At 39.0% G+C, this 21574-nt stretch overlaps 1 protein-coding gene and 1 long non-coding RNA gene across 2 annotated transcripts in view; one reads left to right on the top strand and one right to left on the bottom strand.

Moving 5' to 3' along the window:
- Positions 1-2010: 2010 nt before the first annotated feature.
- Positions 2011-12493, bottom strand: LOC148114706 (uncharacterized). The gene is made up of 2 exons (XR_015733190.1): positions 12254-12493; positions 2011-3161 (listed from the first exon to the last, which is right to left on the bottom strand). It is a non-coding gene; the product is annotated as an uncharacterized LOC148114706 (long non-coding RNA).
- Positions 12494-12507: 14 nt separating this feature from the next.
- The window catches only part of LAMC1 (laminin subunit gamma 1), a 139358-nt gene continuing 130291 nt past the window's right edge, over positions 12508-21574 (top strand). The window contains exon 1 of the mRNA XM_034409644.3: positions 12508-13138. Within this exon, the coding sequence (XP_034265535.2) occupies positions 12763-13138 (376 nt within the window). The 5' untranslated portion in view covers positions 12508-12762. The remainder of the gene's footprint in view (positions 13139-21574) is intronic.

The raw sequence follows: 21574 nt of genomic DNA, 5'->3' as shown, positions 1-21574 counted from the left end.
GGGTCTTCTCCCACGTAAAATTGGAAGTGTCTTGGCGACGTTTCGACGAAGTCTCATTCGTCATCTTCAGGCTGGTGTTCTCGGCTTCGTGCTTCCAGGAGCTTCGTGCTTCACATTGCTCCTGGAAGCACGAAGCCGAGAACACCAGCCTGAAGATGACGAATGAGACTTCGTCGAAACGTCGCCAAGACACTTCCAATTTTACGTGGGAGAAGACCCGAATAACCAAAGACCTACATATATATATATATATATATATATATATATGCAGGATTCTCATCTGATTGTTAGCAACTATCTAATGTAGCATATGTGTTATTCTTGTCAACTGTCAATGTGCAGAATCACCATGCGCGTGATTATCAAAGAGCCAATCATCTTTCCATTCAAAATGGGCAAATGGTGCAATCTGTTGTTTGGCATATGCTGATATTTACAGAAAAATGAGAGGAATGCCTCTGTGGTAGGGCTGCTATCAATGCTCTTCTGGGAGGATTAAAATGTTATGCATCAGTATTACATGCAAATCCCCTAGAACAGGACCACCAGTTCACACTGTCTCAGGAAAAAGCAGATGCAGCAGTGAAAATCCACTAGGCTTGAAATATTGCAAGTTCAAAGGACGTATCCCTGAGCTATTCTAAAGCATTCTAAAATGTTTGTATGTGTGTGCTGACTTTTATCAAAAATCCTAAAGGAATGTAATAGCAAACTACTTCTACAGCATTTCCAAGAAAAACTCCATGGATTCAGTCACAAAGGATTAAGGAAAAATAAAATGCTTCCACACTGATGCTTGAAACACAGCATTGATGATTGACTGATGTAGTCAGTCTAGTCAATTTTGCCTCAAGGTATTCATTACTTTTATCTATCTAGCATGTAGGGCTTGAATTCTCTACATAGAGATCTGTTTCCCATTTCATCACTATTTTGAAAATACATCAAAATCACATACCTTTAATACCTTAAGAGTGAGGCTCTGAATAGTAATAACTATGTGTCAACAGTATTTTCTATAATTCTGGGATGTTGTGTGTGTACTATACTCAGAGCTTTCAGTTCTAAGTTATCACAATCCATGCCTTTTGCTATCAGAATGGCTGAGATTGGGTACTGTGTCACACCACAAACCACAGGCTAAATGGGATGCCTAGCATCCCTGTTTATAGCTCCTCCAGTATTCCAACAGCAATCATTTGCAAATTGAAACTGGCAAAATAATGGTGGATGTTCCCCCTTAGAAGGTAAAATTCTCTCAGTCCGCCCTTAAACCTTTCTAATTCTGGATAAGATCTAGATTCCCAGCTAAGAAAGGTCACCCACCCATTAAAAATTGCAGTGGCCAGGATCCCACACTCAGAGACAGATACATGTACACACGATGGCATGTTTGTGGCTTATCACTAGGCTCAGAATTTAATTTCCCTATTGCATGAGGATCAGTATTAGAAAAGATTTCACTGTTCATTTAAGAGGAAATGTTCTTTTTCTTGTTTCTGAATGCTGGTTTGCATTCTGTCCAAACTCTACTTTATTTAGACCCTTTTTACTTCAAGGACGATAATTTTATTTTTACTTCAATGACCATAATTTCTCCCTCTAAAATCTGAATGATACTGAATGATACTATGGATTCTTCTGCAATTGTGAGGGTTTCACATTGGATCAGAGCAGTTTAAGCACTTATTAGTCTTGTTCAGGGTAGTATACATCTGCCCCTTATTAAAGTATGGTTTCAATGGCACAGATTCTCCAGTACTCCATGATGTGTTGTTCATAAAAATCAGTGGAATGTAGGTAAGAACTAGTGATTTATTCTCTGTCTTTTTTACCTATCTGTTCTTTGTCTATAATATGTAATCTCAGATCATGTCTTCCTGTTTTTGTTTCCAGGTATATATGCATCGAATACATGCTGGCTCTTCCCTTGGTAGGATGTTGTTAATTAGGTGTTAGGCTTTCCCTTTCTCTACAATATATTTCCATAAATAAATCTCCTTTGTGTTATAGTTTAAAACCTGCTTCATTAACCATTGCTCCAGTCAGATCTTTGTTTTCAGATATATTCACATGTGCACACAGTGCAGTTCAACACCCCATCCCTCAAAGCTAGCAAAATAACCAGCAGCAAGAAAGGTAAAGACAAAGACTAACAATGAGTAAGCAGCAGTTTGAAATGAAATATGTTGAAGCTGGACTTGACAGAGTCCTGGATGTCACTAAGGTCTTATTTACTCATGAGAAGATTATTTTGAAGAATTCTCTTTCTCTGAAAGGCAAAGAATCATCAGAAATACACTTCACATTCAAGCATGGTGCATCCAGTAAAACAGTATTGCATAGAAATTGAGTCTGAGGGGAATCATTTGGCAAGCTCAGTAAATTTGACTGAATGACCAGTAGCTGGAAAGGTAAGGTGAAATGACAATGAATACAGTAGCAATTATTCAGTCATTTGGCACAGAAAAGTTCTGGAAGAAAACCCTATTTAGCGGAAGGCCACTAATTCTAAGCTCTCTGTTTCACAGACAAGCATTGCCCTGGGAGACACAAGTCCAATGTAAATCCGAGATGCTGATGAATCCAACAGGCAACAGAAACAGAATCCAAATGGAGACAAAAGGCAAGTACAGTGATCATGACAAAGTGAGCCAAAGCCAACATCAATTGCACTTTTAGTTAAAGCTAGTATTCAAAGTATCCCATCTAGGGCTCAGAGAGATATTCTTCTCATGGGAAATCTCAGTTTCTCCACAGAGCCTGATCAGTACTAGAAAGCATTGATCTTTACCTGTTGTTTCCTTTTCTCTAAACTTCCCTTTGAGGACATAGTGATAAGCCATGTCTTCCATGTCAAAGTCAGCTGTGTTTGGATAAGATATGGAGCCTCCTACTGTATCTTGGCCAGGGAAAGAAGCTGTCTGTATTTGGCTTCACTTCTTTGTGAAGTTGCCCGAAGAGCCTCATCCAGTTCTTCATTCATCAAACAGTGATGGATTCCTGGCAAATTCATCTTTTGTCCTCCAAAGCTTCAGGTTATTCTCTGAGTGGGAATCCTCTGGAGCGATGGAACCCTGGGGTAAGAACACAGGGTTGCACTTTTCTTCTTCCTCCTCCTTCTCCTGTAAGTCTTCCAAGATTAAATCATCTGCGTGCAACTGGAAAGAAAAAAAAACTTGATTTATTCTAGTTTTTCTCTATCTCAGCTCTTCAGGCAGAAAAGTGCAATTTCAAGTCTGGCTGCTATATTTGATTTGAATTCTAAGTAGTGTTAGGATTGTATTTGAAAACCTTTTCAATCAATGAAATCAATTCCATTCCCAAATGAGAGGATTTGCAGAAGGAGAGGGAGGGAGGGAGAGGGAGAGGGAGAGACAGAGAGAGAGATGGAACTGAATTTGTATTTGCAAATGTCTTTCTTTTTTGCATTATGGAGGCATAAATTCAGGTTGTTGAGGACTATAGAAAAGTGTTAGGGAAGATTGCTGGGGCTTTTAATGGTTCTCACAATTCTCATCATGCTAGAAATCCCTCCAGTTACATTCCGTGGCTACCTAAGAGGGAGATGACATTCAGACATTTTGGCCAGGTAAAAGCAATTTTTAATTTTAGGGTGGCACTACAGGGTGTATAAGAAGATGGACAGCAATTTGAATGGCACTGCTGGACTTTTGAACGTGTGAGTTCCTCCTCATGATTGCCATTCATTGAAGAAGGAAAAAACAGTTTGAGTTCTCTGCCCTCTCTTCATATGGCTCTTCCAAGCCATATCAGCATATGGGAATAGTTGTAGCGAATGCTTCCAAAATTGTAGCATGCTCTAACAGGCTATCACTGCAGGTGGTGACTTGGACATGCTGCTCTCTATTCCAAGACTATCCAGAAAGGTTGGGGTTATGGAAAGAAATAGCAGCCCAAAATTATTGCATGATTTTTTTGGCGGTGTTTATCTGCCACCCCACATAACAGCCCTATTCCTAGCTATCAAGTAGTACTGTTTTGCAAGTAGTACTGTTTTGCAGAGATGTGTATTTCTTTTGATACCAACCATTCCTATGTCTCTTCTTTTTGTAGACTGCATCAGTCCACATTCTTTTAAAGCTATATTCTAATTAGCCAAAGTCTAATTTATTTCTCCTGAAATAAGTCTTTTTGATGAAAATTCTCTTCTACTTCCTCCCACAGATGGAATTTCTACTCTCTTCTTTTTAACTTTTGCATTTAATAAAAATCATAAGATGACTTGGGCTAGCGTCCCCTTCCAGCAAACTCTAGTATCAGCTCCGTGGTGCCCCATTATCTAGAAAAGATAATGAAAGGAAAAAGAACCCATATTTGGAAGCTGAAGACTCATATCCATTAACATTGGCCAAGAAATGACATTCTTTATTTTGTTTATTTTATAAGACTTAGCAGTGCAGGCAGGCGGGAATCATGGCTTAGATTGGATTGGGAGCAGCCTTACTTCCATCCTACACTCCTGAGCCATTCTACAGCCCTGATTGTTGACTAACAACAACAGGATCCTTGGCAGATTTTATGAGAAGTAAAAAAGGTGGCAATTGCACAAGGTCCATCTGTGACATTAACTTGATGAGAACACCTTCAGAGTTGAGATGGGGGAGTGAGGACCCCTACTTGTAGTGGGAGATAGATCAGAGGGGTCTCAACCCTGAGACATTAGTGGGAGGTCATCTGGGGAAAGAGATATATACAGTTGGTTTATTGAGTATGTATGTTGTAATTGCAGCTAACATGGTGACCTATTTTCCTCTTTTACTGGTATTTTGAAAACGCATCAGAATCATAGGCCATTTAATTGTCCCTTACAATGGAGGCCCTCAATAGTAATCGATATACAATGGCATTTTCTACAATTCTGGGATATTGTACAGGATAAATCACAAAAATCTGGGAAATCTGAATCCCCTGAATAGGTAAGTGGTTAGTATTTTATAAAGTGTAAGACAGCCAAAATGAAGCACATTTTTATGTTAATAGGACATTTCAACCACATTTTTTTTTTTTTTTTGGCTAGAGTACATCTTCTATTTTGCAACTTTTTAGACTTTATATTGTAAATGGCTGTATTACAAACAGAAAAGCTATCCAAAAATGTACACCTGCACTGTAGGATTTTTTCCCCCCAAAGCTAACATTAAGAATGGCTCCTTTTGTTAACAGGATCCATTTTTAAGCAGTTTCTCAATATCTAATGGCCCCAAATGTATTGGACGTCATCTGTAGCCTGAGGCCTTGGAAATGTCCAATATTATGAGTTCTGCTTGCTTACATACATTTATTCTCCAAGCACCTACACCCTTCTTTTATCACTTGGACTCAGTCCTAAGTTAATAAGAGTTTTAGCATTATTCTGCTCTTGTGTTACCTTGTGGGAAACCTTTTTGGATGAGATGAGAGAACAGTGGAACATTGTTATTGATCACATGTGGAATATATTTACTAAGGTATCCATTTTAGTTTTCAGTTCCCTGGCTATGGAGCTGAATTTGTCACCTAATTTGGCTCATCATATCTGAGCCGCAGTGGTTAGAATGCAGTACTGCAGCTAATTCTGCTGACTGTAGAAGTCAAGTCTCACCAGCTCAAGGTTGACTCAGCCTTCCATCCTTCCGAGATCGGTAAAATGAGGACTCAGATTGCTGGGGGCAATAGGCTGACTCTATAAACTGCTTAGACAAGGCTGTAAAGCATTGTGAAGTGGTATATAAGTCTAAGTGCTATTGCTATTTTAAAAAATAGGATGGCTAAAGATAAATATAGAATATTGCCACTCATTCCCTCCATGGATACAAGCATGTGGTAACATTTGGTTCATCACTTGAAATTATCATATACATTTCCAGTGTCTTATAGTTACAGATGAAAATATAAGCATGCATCAGGTTTCTTACAGTAATCCAGTTGCTTGGTTTACATGTACATCAAATCAGAAAACTGGAATGAATTTAGTTTTCTGTCAAGTTACCCAACTAAGAAGTTGCAGAATCTGCATCTACTCCAGTTGAGCTAATTTCGGTACATGGCTGTAATGTTCTTCTGAAAGAAAAATCATTGGGAAAGCACCCCTCCTGCTTCATCCTATGCCTCGTCTTCAACAATGCAAGACCCATGTTGAGAATCGGCCCAAATGACAAGACACAGAAATGGAGGAAACATTTGGAAGAACTTTGAAGACCCTCCTTCCGACATCACTCCTTTCTCCTCCCATGTCCATCTTCTGTGCCTCTTATATAAAAATGATTACCTGGACCTATTTGTGCCTTAATTGGAGGGGGAAGCTGAGACTAGCTGAAATAAGTACACTACCTCCTTAAATAAGATCTTGAGTTCCAGTATACATTTAGATTATTGCCAAAAGGCCAACTAGATGCAAATCACCTGTTAAACCTATTAATTGGGTCAGGTAGGTTCTCCTTGCCTTTTTTTTTTTTTTTTTTTTGGAGCACTATCCTCAGCTTTATAGAATGTACAAGATAAGTGAAAGTTAGTCTCCTCAGGAAGCCCAACTATTGCTTTGCACAATCCAACTATGGTCTTCTCTGATGTCATTGACTTAAGACAGCAAATTAGAATACTATTTTTAGTGATTAAACTCACTTTTCTAAGTTCCCTATAGGGAATTGTGGTTATAAACTAGTTTTTATTACTTTAACTGTTGTAGAAAAAGATTGCATTGCGGATGAAATTTGGGAGTATACCAAAGAGTAATTCCATCTATGTAATTCAGATGATGTTAAAAACAGACTTACAGTCTGAAACCAGAAACTTTTCTTCTAGGAAATGGATAGATAAAGAAATGGGGGAAAAAATAATTTAGTGATTCCATCCATGCAGGTTTCTCAGCACAAGGTCAATTTATCAAAACTTTGGGGGGCACTGTTGTGCTACATAAAAACCCAAGGCTTGCTACAAAGTACCACTCTTTTCTTGCTGAACAGGTGATTGATGTTAGCACCATTTACCTCTCTTGAGCTGGTCAAAATGTGAATGATGAATTATGTACACAAAGGCATTCTGCATGGATGGATGCATCACAGGAAAAATAATATTTGCTTAATTGTGTTTTAGTGAATAAACTGGTTAGATTCACATTTTAAATTAAGACAAAATAAACAAACCATGTAAGGGATTAGCATAGTAGATACTGTAACTACAGTTACTGCTGTTCCTAGGTAGTGGCTGGGTCCATATGTCACTAATCCTGATTTAACATATTTTGAACAAACTTATTTTATTGTTTTATATTCTTATTCTGCTGATCCTGGAGTCAATGTCTTTGTCCAAAAACACATTGCTCAAGAAGATGGTGCTCCCCAAGTATTTGAAGCTTTTACATTTGTCAACTGAGTGTAATCAACAGTGATTTTTGGTTTCATGGGCTTGGTCTTTGGCACAGGCTGGTAAAGTACTTCAGTCTTGTTCAGCCTGATAGTCAAGCTGAACATCTGAGAATTTGTTCAGCACCAATTGTAGATCACTTTCTTTGTGCACCAGAAGTGCACAGTCATTAAGTTTCTTGAATGACTCTATAGAGGCATTTCATCCAGGTGTTCAAGTATAAAAAAGAGAGTCATCAAAAGTCTGCCAGTTGGTACCTGATGTACCTTCCGCATTCAGAACCTGGACAGCTTGTGACAGCATGCAAATGAGAACAGATTGAATAGGAAACCATTTTTTACATCACTGGAAATGGCAATTGCAGCTGATATATCACCCATTGTAAAGAACCTGACTTGTCATTCCATTGTGGAGTAGCTAAATCAACTTTGTGAATTTCCTTGAGCATCTATAATACCTCAGGATGATCCAGAGAGCCTGCCTGTTTACAGTGTCAAATGCCTTTGTCGGGTCAATGAAGACAGAATAAAGAGTCTTGCTCTGTTCAGTGTTCTCCTGGACATGCCTTACAGCAAATATCATGTCTGCTATATTCCATTCTGACTGAAAGCCACAGTGCATCTCTGCAAAGTTCCTTTGTGAGACAGTGACAAGTCTATTCAGGAGAGTGTGGGCAAAGATCTTGCATGCAATGAACAGCAATGAGTCCATTTGCATCGTTTCTGCTGTCTGATTTGCATCCCTTATTTATGAAAAGAGCTACAATCTCCTCTATGGATCAAATGTCTCCTATACTTAATAATAATAATTAATGTATATTAAAGCAACAGCAACAGTGGGACATCACTTTCCATATTTGTGACACAGAAAAAACAAATATTTGTCCTATAAAAATAAAATTCCTTGTAATCACAATTAGGTAAATCATTTTCAGGCTGATGTCAAAATCTCAAACTCTATATTTTCTAAACAGTCATAAACTTGTAAAATATGTATTTAAAGCATCATATTCTGAAATGTTTATTCTGTGTTATAGCTAATAAATCTGCTATGCCATTAATACATTGTATGATGGTTGTTGTGTAATGAAATCTAAAGACAATGCACAAACTGTATTTCATTCTTTTTTCCATCAGTTTGTACCTCTGTTCTACAGTAAATCGGTATACAGAAATCAGCTTGCCTTCCCTACCTAGCCTGCCTTTCTTAAAAAGCAAACAGAGATCTTACACAACAGCTAACTCAATCTTTGTTTGCATTCCTGAATCTTAAAAGAGCTATGGAGATTCCATGGTGATAACTGTCTCTAACTTAAGAACAATAAATCAGAACTAGTCCTTAGCCCTGTCTGGCAGGACCAATCTACTACAGAGATGACAATGCTATCATTTAGATCAGATCACATCTAGGATAAATTAAACAGGAACAAGAGAAAGGGAAATGTCCTATCATATGGCTGCTTATGTTTATACATTGATAATATCAGCAGCAATATATATTATTGATTGCTTTAAAAAAACAACTAAGAATTTTGTGTGTGAAAAGCTGCTGGAGGCAGTGTAACAATAAGAAAACATTAAAAATAATCTGTCATAAATGCAATCAATACATGGGTGAAATGCTCCCGGTTTGGACTGGATTGCCCGATCCAATAGCGGTAGCGGTGGGTGGTTCGGAGAACTGGTAGGAAAAATCCCTGCCCCCCACATGCCCAGCTGAGCTGCACAATCATCAGAGGCTTTTTTTTTTTTTAACTTTTAAAAGCATTTTTTCTAAAACCTCTTCGGCTGAAGAGGTTGTAGAAAAAATGCTTTTAAAAGTAAAAAAAAAAAAGTTGGCCACGCCCACCCAGTCACATTAACCCCACCACAACCAAGCCACGCCCACAGATCCGGTAGTAACAAATTTTGCATTTCACCACTGAATCAATATATAAAAATCAGATAACATCTTGTCACACTTCACCATGATTGAGAACAAGAATCTGGAATGCAGTTGGGAAATTATGATTACCTTGATTCATAATGAAGGATTGGATGGATCCATTTACCTCTAGAACAAGATTTTTCATAGACATATTGGTTGAACTTAATAGTAACCAACTTAGTCACAATCTAAATAAGGTCACAAAATGAGATCATGTCACTAAATTCTACCTTTATCAGTTTCCTGTAAATGTCCTGTTTGCTAAAGGACTAGCTTAATTGCTGCTGTTTGTTGTTTATTGTCAAAATGCCCTCTAGATTGCTTATATATCTTGCTCAAGAGCCATGCAATTCTTTAACTTGGAAATGCAGTTTAAGAACTGGAAGTTGAACCTAAATAATTAGGGCTTGCCCTATTATTGCCATATTTTGGGGGGGAAATGTGTGTTTTCTTCTGGCCTAAGATACTTGGAATCTTTCCACTACTGTATTACGAACGGTGTAATTTACGGTGTAATCAGGCCAAAGCCATCTTGATTTGTAGAATAAATTCCTCACATATTGTTTATAAACATTTGAATTAGGTTCTCCCTCCCGCCCCCCAAATAAATAGGCAAGGATGCAGACTTGTAATATAAAGCCTCAGTGGCGCATTGGTTCGAGTGCAGTCCTGCAGGCTACTTCTGCTGACTGCCTGCAATTTGGCAGTTCAAATCCCACCACGCTCAAGGTTGACTCAGCCGTCCATCCTTCCGAGGTAGGTAAAATGAGGACCCAAATTGTTGGGGGCAATATGCTGACTCTATAAAACGGCTTAGAGAGGGCTGTAAAAGCACTGTAAAGTGGTATATAAGTTTAAGTGCTATTGCTGTTGCTATAAATGTTATATTGTCAAATCTTGTTTGTATAATTCTTTCTTAAATAGTTTGATATCATTTTTAAATAATTATTGGGTTAAATCATTATATGTAATGTTCCTCACAAATGTTCTCTTCTGTTGAAAGGGCACATTGTAACAAAGTGAAGTGCTTATGTGATTGGTGAATGTTTGGAAGAATACATATCATCAAATCATTACTTACTACAGAATCAGAAGGAACTACAGTTCCATGATCACTTTGGTTCATTTAAAATAACTGATAGGCAGAGTTGCCTATCAGAGATATCAAAGTTGACTTACAGTTTGATTTGTTGTATATGAAGTATGAATTGAACTTAATATTTTCCCTAACTAAATATAAGCCCAATTGCAGGTAATTTACATGTGTTCATGATTAGCCAAACTATTCTTTTCTTCATTTCCTTTTTCCTGTGTTGAAATAGAAATAGTTGGCCATTTGGGACAGGATCTTCACATTTGTCTTTAAATGTTGGAATGGTGGTACATAAGTGATATCCAAAATGTATGTATATCCAAAATGTATCTAGCAATATGTGTTATTTATTTATTAAATGTTTATGCTGCCTGACTCCAGTGACTTGGAGGTTCACAGTTAAAAAGAACAATTTAAAAAATAAAATGACAAAAAACAAAGGACAAACATGGCACAAACTTGACAGCAATGAATACATAGCTATATTATCCAGAAGGGGGCTTCAATCACCCACACCAAAAATCTATATTATATGCTATAATCAGTATCACAATAATTAACTGTGATCCCAGACCCTTCAAATCTCTTGAAAATTTATACCAAATCAGAGCTAGCTTGGTGTGGAGGTTAAGACATCAGGCTAGAAACCAGGAGACTGTGAGTTCTAATCCCACTTTAGGCATGAAACCTAATCTTTCTCTCTCAGCCCAGCCCACCTCACAGGGTTATTGGGGGAAAAATAGAATTACTATTAGATATCTTCACTAATTTGAGTTACTTATAAGGTAATAAAGGAGAGATAAAAATCTAATAGTGTATTTTTAATATGAATGTACAACGGCTTGAGGGTTTATATCTCAAAAGACTGAAATGTAAGGACATACCTTTTAAAAAATGTACTATTGTATGTTTGAATATTTGGCAGATCACTCCATAGGAACTTTTGTCAACTGTGTATTTCTCTAAATGATTGAATTATGAGTGATTTGAAACATTTTTAGAGTACTATCGATTTATCTTTTTTTCCCAATAGGATGACTTTAACATTTAAGAAAGCATGATTAGATTACTGTACTCGGCCAAGATGCTTAGAGCAAGTGTGATTCAACTATTGGCTGTTTCACCTTCAAATCTGAATGCAAGCCTGAAAAGATTGGCGACTATGTACTCATGCTTTATTTATTTGTACTAGGTAATCAGAGCCGGTTCCTATCTAACAGAGACCGACTAAATGTAGATTGATCTGAGGGACATGGGACTGAAGTCGAATTGACTCATATCCGAATAAACACTGAACATCTTGTTGTGACTACTTATCCTCAGAGAGCAAATTTAATCAAAAGGGGTTTCTGCTTTAACTTCCGCCAAGTCTTAATTTGGGTAGCTTTTAAATGAAAAAACAAAACGAAACGAAACAAAACTCAAGTTCACATCTTCCCAGAGAGCTGTAGTGTATCTTTTTTCTTCGCCCGCCGAGACATCCAACTATTTATTTATTTTTAGTAAAGCCGTTTATAAAACCAACGTAGTTTAGAAATCAGAGCCGGCGGGGTTTGCAAAAGGCGGCGGCGGCGGCGGCGATTGAATCGTACCGTACTGTACTTCCAAGTTAGACCACAACTTCAACTGCTGCGCTTTTCCTTACTTGGAAATAAGTTCCCCCCGGGATTCTGCAGGACTTCCTTCCGCGTAAAAACGCGCAGCGAAGGCAGAAGCTACATTCCTGCAGCGAGGGGGCCGGGACTCAAGTCGCCGCGCTGCTCCTTTGCAGCGCTTCCGACAGCTTTGGATTAATTTAGAATCAATAAATTAAATAATAAAATAAATAATAAAAAGTAATAAAATAATCAAACAAACAAACAAATAAACCTGGCCTGGTGGTGGGGTAGAAAGTTGAAGGCTTTGCTGTTATCTCTTCCTTTCTTTCCCTTACGGGCTCTTTTTTTCTGTTTGGCAAAAAGTTCCCACGCGGGAATCCTTCCCCATTCAGGACATTCCAAGAGGGAGAGGCGGCGGCGAGGGGGGGGCGAGGCCGCGCCTGGAAGGACCCTAGTCAAGCCCTATTTCGCCCCCCCACGCCTCCACTCACCCTCACCCTCCGCCTCTGCTAGAGGGCTGCGTATCCCAGCGTGCAACGCGGTGCCCCCACCCTTTAGCAAAGAGAGCCGAGGGAGGCTGCGTGCGTGCGTGTGTGTGTGTGTGTGTTTGCGCGCTACAACTTTCTATGCACACTCGGTGGATGTGAGAGCGGTGCTGCAGCGAGCCGGGGCCCTCTTTTCCTCGGGAGACAGCGGAGAGCAAGGGGCGGGCAGGCAGGCGAGCCGCTTTTGCGGGAAGTGGCGCTTCTGGGCTCCGGAGAGGGAAGGGAAGCCGCGGGGATGGACGTCCGCTTGAACCTTGGGCTGCTCTTGCTGCTGCTGATCGGGCCGTGCGGCGGCGCCATGGACGAGTGCGCGGATGAGCAGAGCGGGCGGCCCCAGCGCTGCATGCCCGAGTTCGTCAACGCTGCTTTTAACGCCACCGTGGTGGCCACGAACACGTGCGGCAGCCCGGCCGAGGAATACTGCGTGCAGACCGGCGTCACCGGGGTCACCAAGTCTTGCCACCTGTGCGACGCCTCCCAGCCTCACCTGCAGCACGGCGCTGCCTTCCTCACCGACTACAACAACCAGGCCGACACCACCTGGTGGCAGAGCCAGACCATGCTGGCCGGCGTCCAGTACCCCAGTACCATTAATCTTACTCTCCATCTCGGTGAGTGGTACCGGCTGGGCGGGGTCGGGGTGGACTAGAAGCTCTCGGAGGTGCCCTTGATCCAGCCAATGTAGCTGCTGCATTGCAGGCTACCAAGTTCGGCAAGGCATCGGTGTGCTTCCCCCCCCCCTCTTTTTCTTTGATGTCTGCCCACAACTTGGATTTTGTAGCATCTCCTGGGCAGGAATTTGGGAAGGGTTAGGCCTCTGAACAGCGATCATCCTCTATGAAACTCTGGGGATGCCGTTGAAGTTTTATTGAGGATTCTAGTAAGCAGATGTTGGGAGATAGTTTCCTCTTTGATCTGCGATGTGGTGGATTTCCTTTTTCACTGGAACAGGAAATGAAATGCCTTTCTGCTCCCACTCTCTTTAACTGACCTATAGTTAGGTCCCAGGAAGTTGTGTTCTAAGTGGTGGGATTTTAAGCATGGAGTGGAAAAAAGACTCCGAATAAATGCAGGATCTCTGTACTGCACCTAGTCCAGAGTAATACTGTGGGAAAGAGAGTCAAATAGCACAATTGGCAGTTTCTTCTAACCATGTACATTATTTCTTTTCAAGAGCCTGCCAAAATATCTTGAGGGGTTTTTTTTCTCTTTACTTTTCCCACTACGGTTGTAAAAAATGAATTATCACAAAATAAAGTCTCTGGGTGCATTGTGTGTAGAAGTTGTTTGGCATACTTTTTGAATGAGTGGGTGTCTGCATAGCATCTTTCTTGATTTCTTTATGGTTTGGGGTTTTTTTAACCAAAAGGGTGATGGAAGAAACGTCTGTGTTATTGGCTTTGGTTGCTGCTTACTAAAACAGGTGTGTAGAAGACAAAGAAACTTTATTTTACAAATTAGAGAAATCCAAATGTACTGAGATAGCAGCCACACCCAAGATTAAGAGAGGCATATAGTACTTTCACTTGTTTCGTCCAGTGGCAGCAATTAGTAGTGTAAATAGCCATTGTGTTCATTGTCAGATCTGGAAAACTACCAGGTATAAATAAGTCAGTGGCTGTAGTTTACATACTAATTATATAGTTTATAATTAATATACTTTTAAGTTGCTAGATTTCCATGCCTTGGGCAGTAGCAGGGGGAGCCTATGGAAAAGCACAACTTCTGGATGCCTTTCAGAACGGAGCAATTATATAATTTGCAGGAGTACCACAAGTAATAGTTACTTATCAAAAGCTATTTGTAGGTGTTTTTTTAAGGCATGAAGATGAACATTCTTTACTTTAAAATTAGAGATTAATTTCCATTCTTGCTGTTTGTTCAGTAAAGTCTTCTCCAGCCTTGTGGATTCCAGTGCATTACCCTAGCTAGGGAAAAGTAGTTGAGGTCCAGAAGTGTGAGGGATACTAGGTTGAGAAAGTTTGCTTCGAACTGTTGAAAATGAGCCTCACTGGCATATGAGATGGCATGTTGGGCACACTGTGATGCTTCCTTATTATTCATATTGATATCCCACTCTTTCTCCACTGAATTCATGGTCAAATGCATGAATGAGAACTTTCCTACCATATCCTTATAACCTGCAAAGAAGGATGAGCTTAGACAGAGCTTGGTTCACAATTTAGCTAAACTATGGCTTGTGAGATCCAGTCTGGGTTGGTCACCCGGCCCAGAGATTTAGTCTTCTGAGCTTTCAGACTCATGTTGGAGCCCATCCTCAGGGAACTTCTGTCTACCAGAGTGTTTAACAAACTATGATCTGTTAAATCACAGTTTGGTGGAAAATGCTGAGCTGAAAATAAAGGTACACTATGCTAAGTATGATACATGAACCTGGTTACCGATTTGTCCTTAGCCAGTGAATTTCATGGACAGTCAGCATTGGTAATTCAACACCCATTGTTAGATCACTGTTCTGTGATTGCATTGGCACTCCACTCTGCTAATCCTAATGAACTTAATTTAATTCTGTGAACTCTCCCAACCTGGCGTCCTCTGGGTATATTGGGTTTAATTGATTTTTAATTAAAAGATTCTCAAAAGTAAATAACCTGACATCTGGCATCTAGCTAGGCAGGTGTCCATATATTTTTGCCTGGGGACTCTTGCTGTGTATCATTATAGTCCTCCTGAACTCTAACCCTCTGTCATTTTATCAATTCCTTTCTGAAACTTGTGGTCCTTTCTCTTCTTACATTTAGGGAAGAAGGCATTAATGAGCCTCAATGGTCTTGCATCTTTTTTTGGCTAAAAGACAAACAATAGGCAAGATTTCTTTTGCTGTCTGTATACATATGTAGCTAGTTGGACCTTAGTTGCTAAACTTTGACATTGTGGATTCCCCTAGCTATGCAAACTATTTAGCTTTTGCCCTCTCATTTATTAATCCTTACAAGTTTCTTTCACATCAGTCCTGAGCACTTTTGCCTGACAGCAGATTTATTTATTTTTTCTGTATCTTTTATAAAGTGGCAGTTTTCTCCTCTTTTCATTTCCTGTGCTGGTTGAACATGAATTCTTCATTTTCCTATACAAGGACTCAATTTCCTTTTCTTAATTCTTCCACCATAATTCCTTGCCATTGTGGCAGGAATCTTAATTCTCCTGTCCCTTAACCTAATTTCTTTCTGCTTTCTTCAAAATACTGAAGGGTTACTTGTACAGAAACTTGTTCAGTTTTACAAATCTGTCTTCCTTGGGAAGATAATTTGGGGTAAGGGAATACTTTCAGGTTAAAGATTGACTTGAGGCAGCAACATAAATGTAGAAAAGTTAAAACAATCACCACACAAAGACTTGTTGCTTTAGGGAAATTGGTGGAGGGGAACACTTCCATGTCACCTTTGTACATCTGAATAGACTAAATACTTCAAAGAAGTATTCTGTCTCAAAGGTTAAATTGTAGCTTTGTGCTACTAAAATGGAATTTAAAATGGGTAACAAAGCAGTTCCACAGTTTATCCCATCATAGGGAAAATACAAAGGTAATGAGTTGTCTGAAAGAAATAATAAATTGTTGAGGCAGTATCTTAGCAGTTTATTCCATTTGCTTTGAACAATGTGTGTGGTGGAGAGAGATTTTGAAGTCTTGAATATAGGGTTTAAAAAATGAACTTTTTTTTTAATGACAAAGTAATCATTTTAAAAGGATGCTTTTGACACTTCCTGACTGCAAACATTCAAATGTTTGCACACCTGTGATGCAGTAAGTGTTCTTGGATGGACTTTTATTCAAATATTATGATCAGTAGAAAGAAACAAGAGAGAACAATTGTTCATTTAGCAATTGCCTTGAATTTTGCCTGCATGCATTTCACATTTTGAAGAAGGATGTTTGAGTTTCTGTTATCTGGATGGTAAACAGGGAGGTGTGGAATGGAACAGTGACTTATTCATTTTGACTATATTAAAAATTATTTTCTACTTTGTTACCATTTCTCAGGGCAGGCTCAGTTCCCAATGCTCAACGACAGCATTGGGTTAATTGTAAAACTTGTTTCAAAAGTCAATATTACTAAAACTTTCTTAATATTAATGGAGAATTGGTTATTTCTAACTCACAAAATTTGCAGACATCAAAAGAATTGTACCCTGGAATACTACTTAACTTATTTCTTTTTATCAGTCAATATAAAATGAATTAATAAAATGAATGAGTTAAAAATGCTCTAATAAGCTTTAATGAAAAACTATAGTTTTTTTTCCCTTGTACCTTTAAGTCGGTGTTGGTGGACTGCATAAGTTCCTGCAGTTTGCTTGGCAAGACTTCAAAACTTCATAAGTTCCTGCAGTTTGCCATTGCCTACTTCCTGGGGTTGAGAGAAGGTGACTGGTCAAAGGTTACCCAGCTAGATTTGTACAGAAGGCAGGACTTGAACTCACAGTTTCTTGATTGCTAGCCTAATGCTTTAACTGCTACACCAAACTGGCTCTCAGTGAAGAGGGTACAGGTATTCCTTATTGACTGTCTTTAACAACTGTTTCAAGTTACACAATGTAATGTTGCAGTTTCCTGCAGTCATATGATCACCACTTGTGGACTTTGTAACCAACTTGTGACAAGCATAATTAAAAGAGAAGGTATAAGAAAATAAGAAATTGGGGGTCACATGGTTTGATGCTTAGCAGCTGTGCCACTTAACAACCAAGCTGCCATTCCCAGTTATTGTCACTGAGCAAGGACTAGCTATCAGGAATCTTTTCTTCCCCCAGAATATTCACATAAAAATTTTCTTGGAAACCATATAGAAGTGGTTTGCCACTGCTTTCTTGTGGATTGGAAAGTCTAGTTCACAATCTAGAGATCTTCATATATAGGTAGTCTACTCCTAGACTTAAAACTATTTGTTTAGTAACTGTTAAAAGTTATGGCAGTACTGAAAAAAGTGACTTGTAACCGATTCATTGCAACGTCCCCATGGTCACATGATTGCAATTCTAGTGCTTGGCGATTGGATGTATTTACCATGGTTGCAGCATCCCTGGATCATGAGATCTTCTTTTGCAACCTTCTCAACTGGCTTCTGTCAAGCAATGTCAGTGGGGGAAGCCGGATTTCCTAACTGGCTGCATGATTTGCATAATGGCCACAGCAAAAAAAGGTTGTAAAATTAGATTCGGTCATGTGATAACTCATTTAATGGCTGCATTGCTTAGTAACAACTTCTGGTCCCAATTGTGATCATAAATCAAGGACTACCTGTAATATCTTCAAGTGCTTTGCAGGTAATTAAAATGCATGCAGAAGAAGGGAGTAAAGAACTGGTTTGAAGTACATACAGTTCGTTTTTAAAATTTCAATTTAATGTAGTTGAGCCCATGAATAGTCATTGCAATTAGCTGCACAGCTTTTGTTAGTACAGATTATAATTACTGATGTGTTGCCTGGGAATTGTTAGAATTGTTGTTCCATCATATCTGGAAGGCATCATCTTAAGGAGAGGCCATATTCCAAATTCCATCAGTTTCCATCATTTGTGGTAGTAAAGATTGGGCTATCTATTCTTGAGATTTTTACTGATTAAAGGCAGTTTATGTTCTTACTACTTTAGATGGATTGATGTTGTTATCCTTATTTATTACTTTAATTTTTCCATGTGTATTTTCATTGTTATTTTTTTCTGGCCTATGTATTGTCTTTGATGTTGGAGGAAAAAAAAGAAAGTTAATATAAATATTCTGCAATTGTGTTTGGGGATTTTGGTATTTTCTATAAGCTGTTAGTGAAACAAGACAAGCTGTCTATTGAAGATGGAAGGGTATATAAATGAGGACTGCTTTTAGCAATGAAATAGTACATCAGCACTGAGTATTTTTGTGTTTTGGTCATATTTGACATCTACGGTATTAGCAAATCTTATTCATTTTCTTTAAATGAACAATCAGAGTAAAAATAACACAGCTCTATGTATTTCAAATCTATCTTTTTGTGGTTAAAATGCACAAAGAAAGTAAATTTGTCTTAAATCAGTTTAGTGGTGTTTGGAAATAGCTTTCTATCAGTGTAATTATAAAGCCAGATTAGAAAGAAAGACAATTTAAATCACCCAACTACTTCAAGTAGCCCTCACTTAATAATGGTAATTGGGACCAGAATTTCCATTGTTAAACAACGTGGTACGATGCTACCTGACTGCTTCATGACAGAAATTCTGGCACCTCCAGTTGCTAAGCGAATCATTGTGGGTCATTAAGCAAGAAGGTCATGTGATCTCCATTTGCATACTTTTGCCTGCTTCCTCACTGACTTCCACTTGTAGGAAGCCAGCAAAGAAGGTGGTAAATAGTGATCACAAGACTGCAGGGACGCTGCAACAGCTGGAATTTTGAGGACCAGTTTTAAATACCATTCATCCAGCACTGTTGTAAGTTTGAACAGTCTCTGACCAAGTGATGGTTAAGTGAGGACCAACTGTAATTTGCTCATAAGAGGCCTATTTCATGACCTGTTTTTTCACATTCTTGCTTCACTTCCATTTCTTCTTCTTTGTTGCCAAGGTTTTTGTAGACTCCAGTGGAGTGCATGTGTCTTATGTAGACAAATGACCCAACTGATTATGCAGCTGTCTGTCAAAGTGGGTAGAAAAAACACACCAAGAGACCTGTTGACACTGACAGCATTAAAGCTTTTTCCTTAGTCCAACACATTATCTCTTTCTCTCTAGCCATTCTCCTTGGATTAATTTATTACAAGTCTGGAATGAGTGACGTGGCTGGGTCTGTATTTATTACAATTAGAGAAAATTAAAAAGGAAAAAAATCTATTTCACTAGGTTAGTTTGACAAGGGTGTGTTGGTTGCATATTGTCAGTTTGTTTCTTTTTAAAATTCAATAGATGCTATGACACGGTAAGTAAGAATTCTCCATTATAATTATCCTTACAAGTGATACCTTCTGACCCTTATTTGTTCTTCTTGAAGCGTGACCCACTCTTCCCCATTCCCACTAGCTTATTTCAAGAGAAACAGATTGTAGCCAATCTTTTGGGGAGAACAGTCCATGGTTTGAGAGCTGTGGTCAGTAGGAAGGGAAGCCAGTAATTGTGTTATCATAGCCTGCACCATTATAGTGCTCAAACTGCAGGTAGGGCAGACTTGGGAAATGTGGCATCTTGTTTGATTCTTTTTGTAGTATGGGAATAATATTGATGGGTGACATAACCACTACGGTATGAACAGCACATTCTACCTTTACATGAAGGTTTCTTCTATGAACTCTCAGATATGGCGTGAGAGGTCAAAAGTTCACTTATGTCTTTTATTAGATTTATATCCCGCCTTTCTTCCAGAAACTCAAGGCAGCAGACATAGCACTCCCTACCTCTACTTTACCATCCCCTCAACAACTTTATGAAGCAGGTTGTGCTGAGGGCGTGCAACTAGTCAAAATCACTTAGTGAACGTTTTATAGTTGAGAATGAACCGGGTCTCCTTATTCCTAATCCATCACTTTAACCTCTATGCTACCCTGGCTGTCTTGTTGAAGGTGTTAATGTTTCTCAAAAGTTTCTGAATTTGTAACTCTCATTCAAATGTACTCCATTTCTAGTTCCTTCCCTAGAGAAAAGCTGTAATATAAAAGATTGTTCTGTTAGTCTGCAGGGAGGACTAACTATTACTTTAGTTCAGGGCAGGGGTGGGTTCTACTTATCTTTACTATCGATTCGCAATGGGGCCATGTGCGTTCTTCTGCGCATGCGCAGAAGCGTTTTAATAATGTCAGGGTCAGTGGGTGGAGCCTCCCGCTGGTTTTAGAACCGGTGCGAACCAGGGGCAACCCACCACTGGTTCAGGGTTGCCATTTTCTCCATTGGACTGCTCTAATTCTGCTTTGCTGTGTTGTATTGAGTGTCAGACATTGCTAGAGGGAGCAGTAAGGAACAGACAAAGACAGTGGTCTGTCTGGCTCCTCAGCTGGAAATCCTCATGCATTTTGGGAGTCATTTGGTAGAGAACATCCAAGCTGAACAACCTTTATGTCTTGTGCCCAGTAAGTAGATTCCTGATTTGATTCAGAGTTCTACTATTTAAATATAAATTTGGCTGAACTCTGTCTCTTCTGGTGAAGATAAATCAGATAAATTTACTGCTCTATCAATAAATAGAGCAGTGATCCAGAATACTTGAAAGCAATTCAATTTTAAAGTTACTAATTGGTAATCTGGTGTTGACATTAGTATTTATGGAATTCAGAAACAGATTTAGTAATTTTGCCTTACAGCTTCTTTGCAAGTTGGTTTTTCTATTACGATAGTTCAGGGTACTAGTATTGTAATTACATTTCTGGAGTAGAGCTGAGGGCAGCATACATAGTTTCTTTCTCATAATTTACCTCTCTTTTTAATGCTTACTCTAAAGAGGTGAATGTCTCTAAATTTCTAATTGACAAATTGAATGCTGATTTGTCCTGGTTAATTTAGATCAAATTCAGCACATTTGACCACATTGGGTGGCCTCAGTAATTCTCCAGTTCTCCTTTCTGTTATAGATGTGGCTGTTTCTTACTCCGTGGCTGTATCACATGGTCCCAAAAATGGGTACCAGTGCCTAGTTTGGAGGTACTCCTGGAGTCATAATTGTCTTTAGAAGGCAAGTTGGCTTCTTCTGCTGGGAGCACTTCTTCCCAGCTTCAGTTTGTATACACATACCAACTGTGCATGGGATGATTTAGCAACATTTGTTCAGATATTGGTAGTCTCATATTTAAATGATAATAATGTGCTGCATGTAGAACAATCTTTGCACATCAACCAGATGTTGTAGCTAATGCAGGATATGTTGGCTGGTGGTTGAGTAGGGTGCCTGACTTGGACATATAGTTGAAGTAATTACCCTGATACAAACCAGGGATACTGCACCCAGCTTGGGTTAATAGATACAAGGCCTTAATAACAGTCAAATAATCTCTGCCATTATAAACATGGCTGGTCATGAGGACAACCAAGAAGGTCCTTCTCCATGTATTGAGATCTGAGGGAATGCCTTCT

This window comes from Pantherophis guttatus, chromosome 3, assembly GCF_059756535.1.
Source record: "Pantherophis guttatus breed Tessera chromosome 3, ASM5975653v1, whole genome shotgun sequence".
Lineage (NCBI taxonomy): Eukaryota > Metazoa > Chordata > Lepidosauria > Squamata > Colubridae > Pantherophis > Pantherophis guttatus.
Note: the sequence above shows the minus strand (reverse complement) of the source record. Positions and strands in the feature narration are given on the sequence as shown.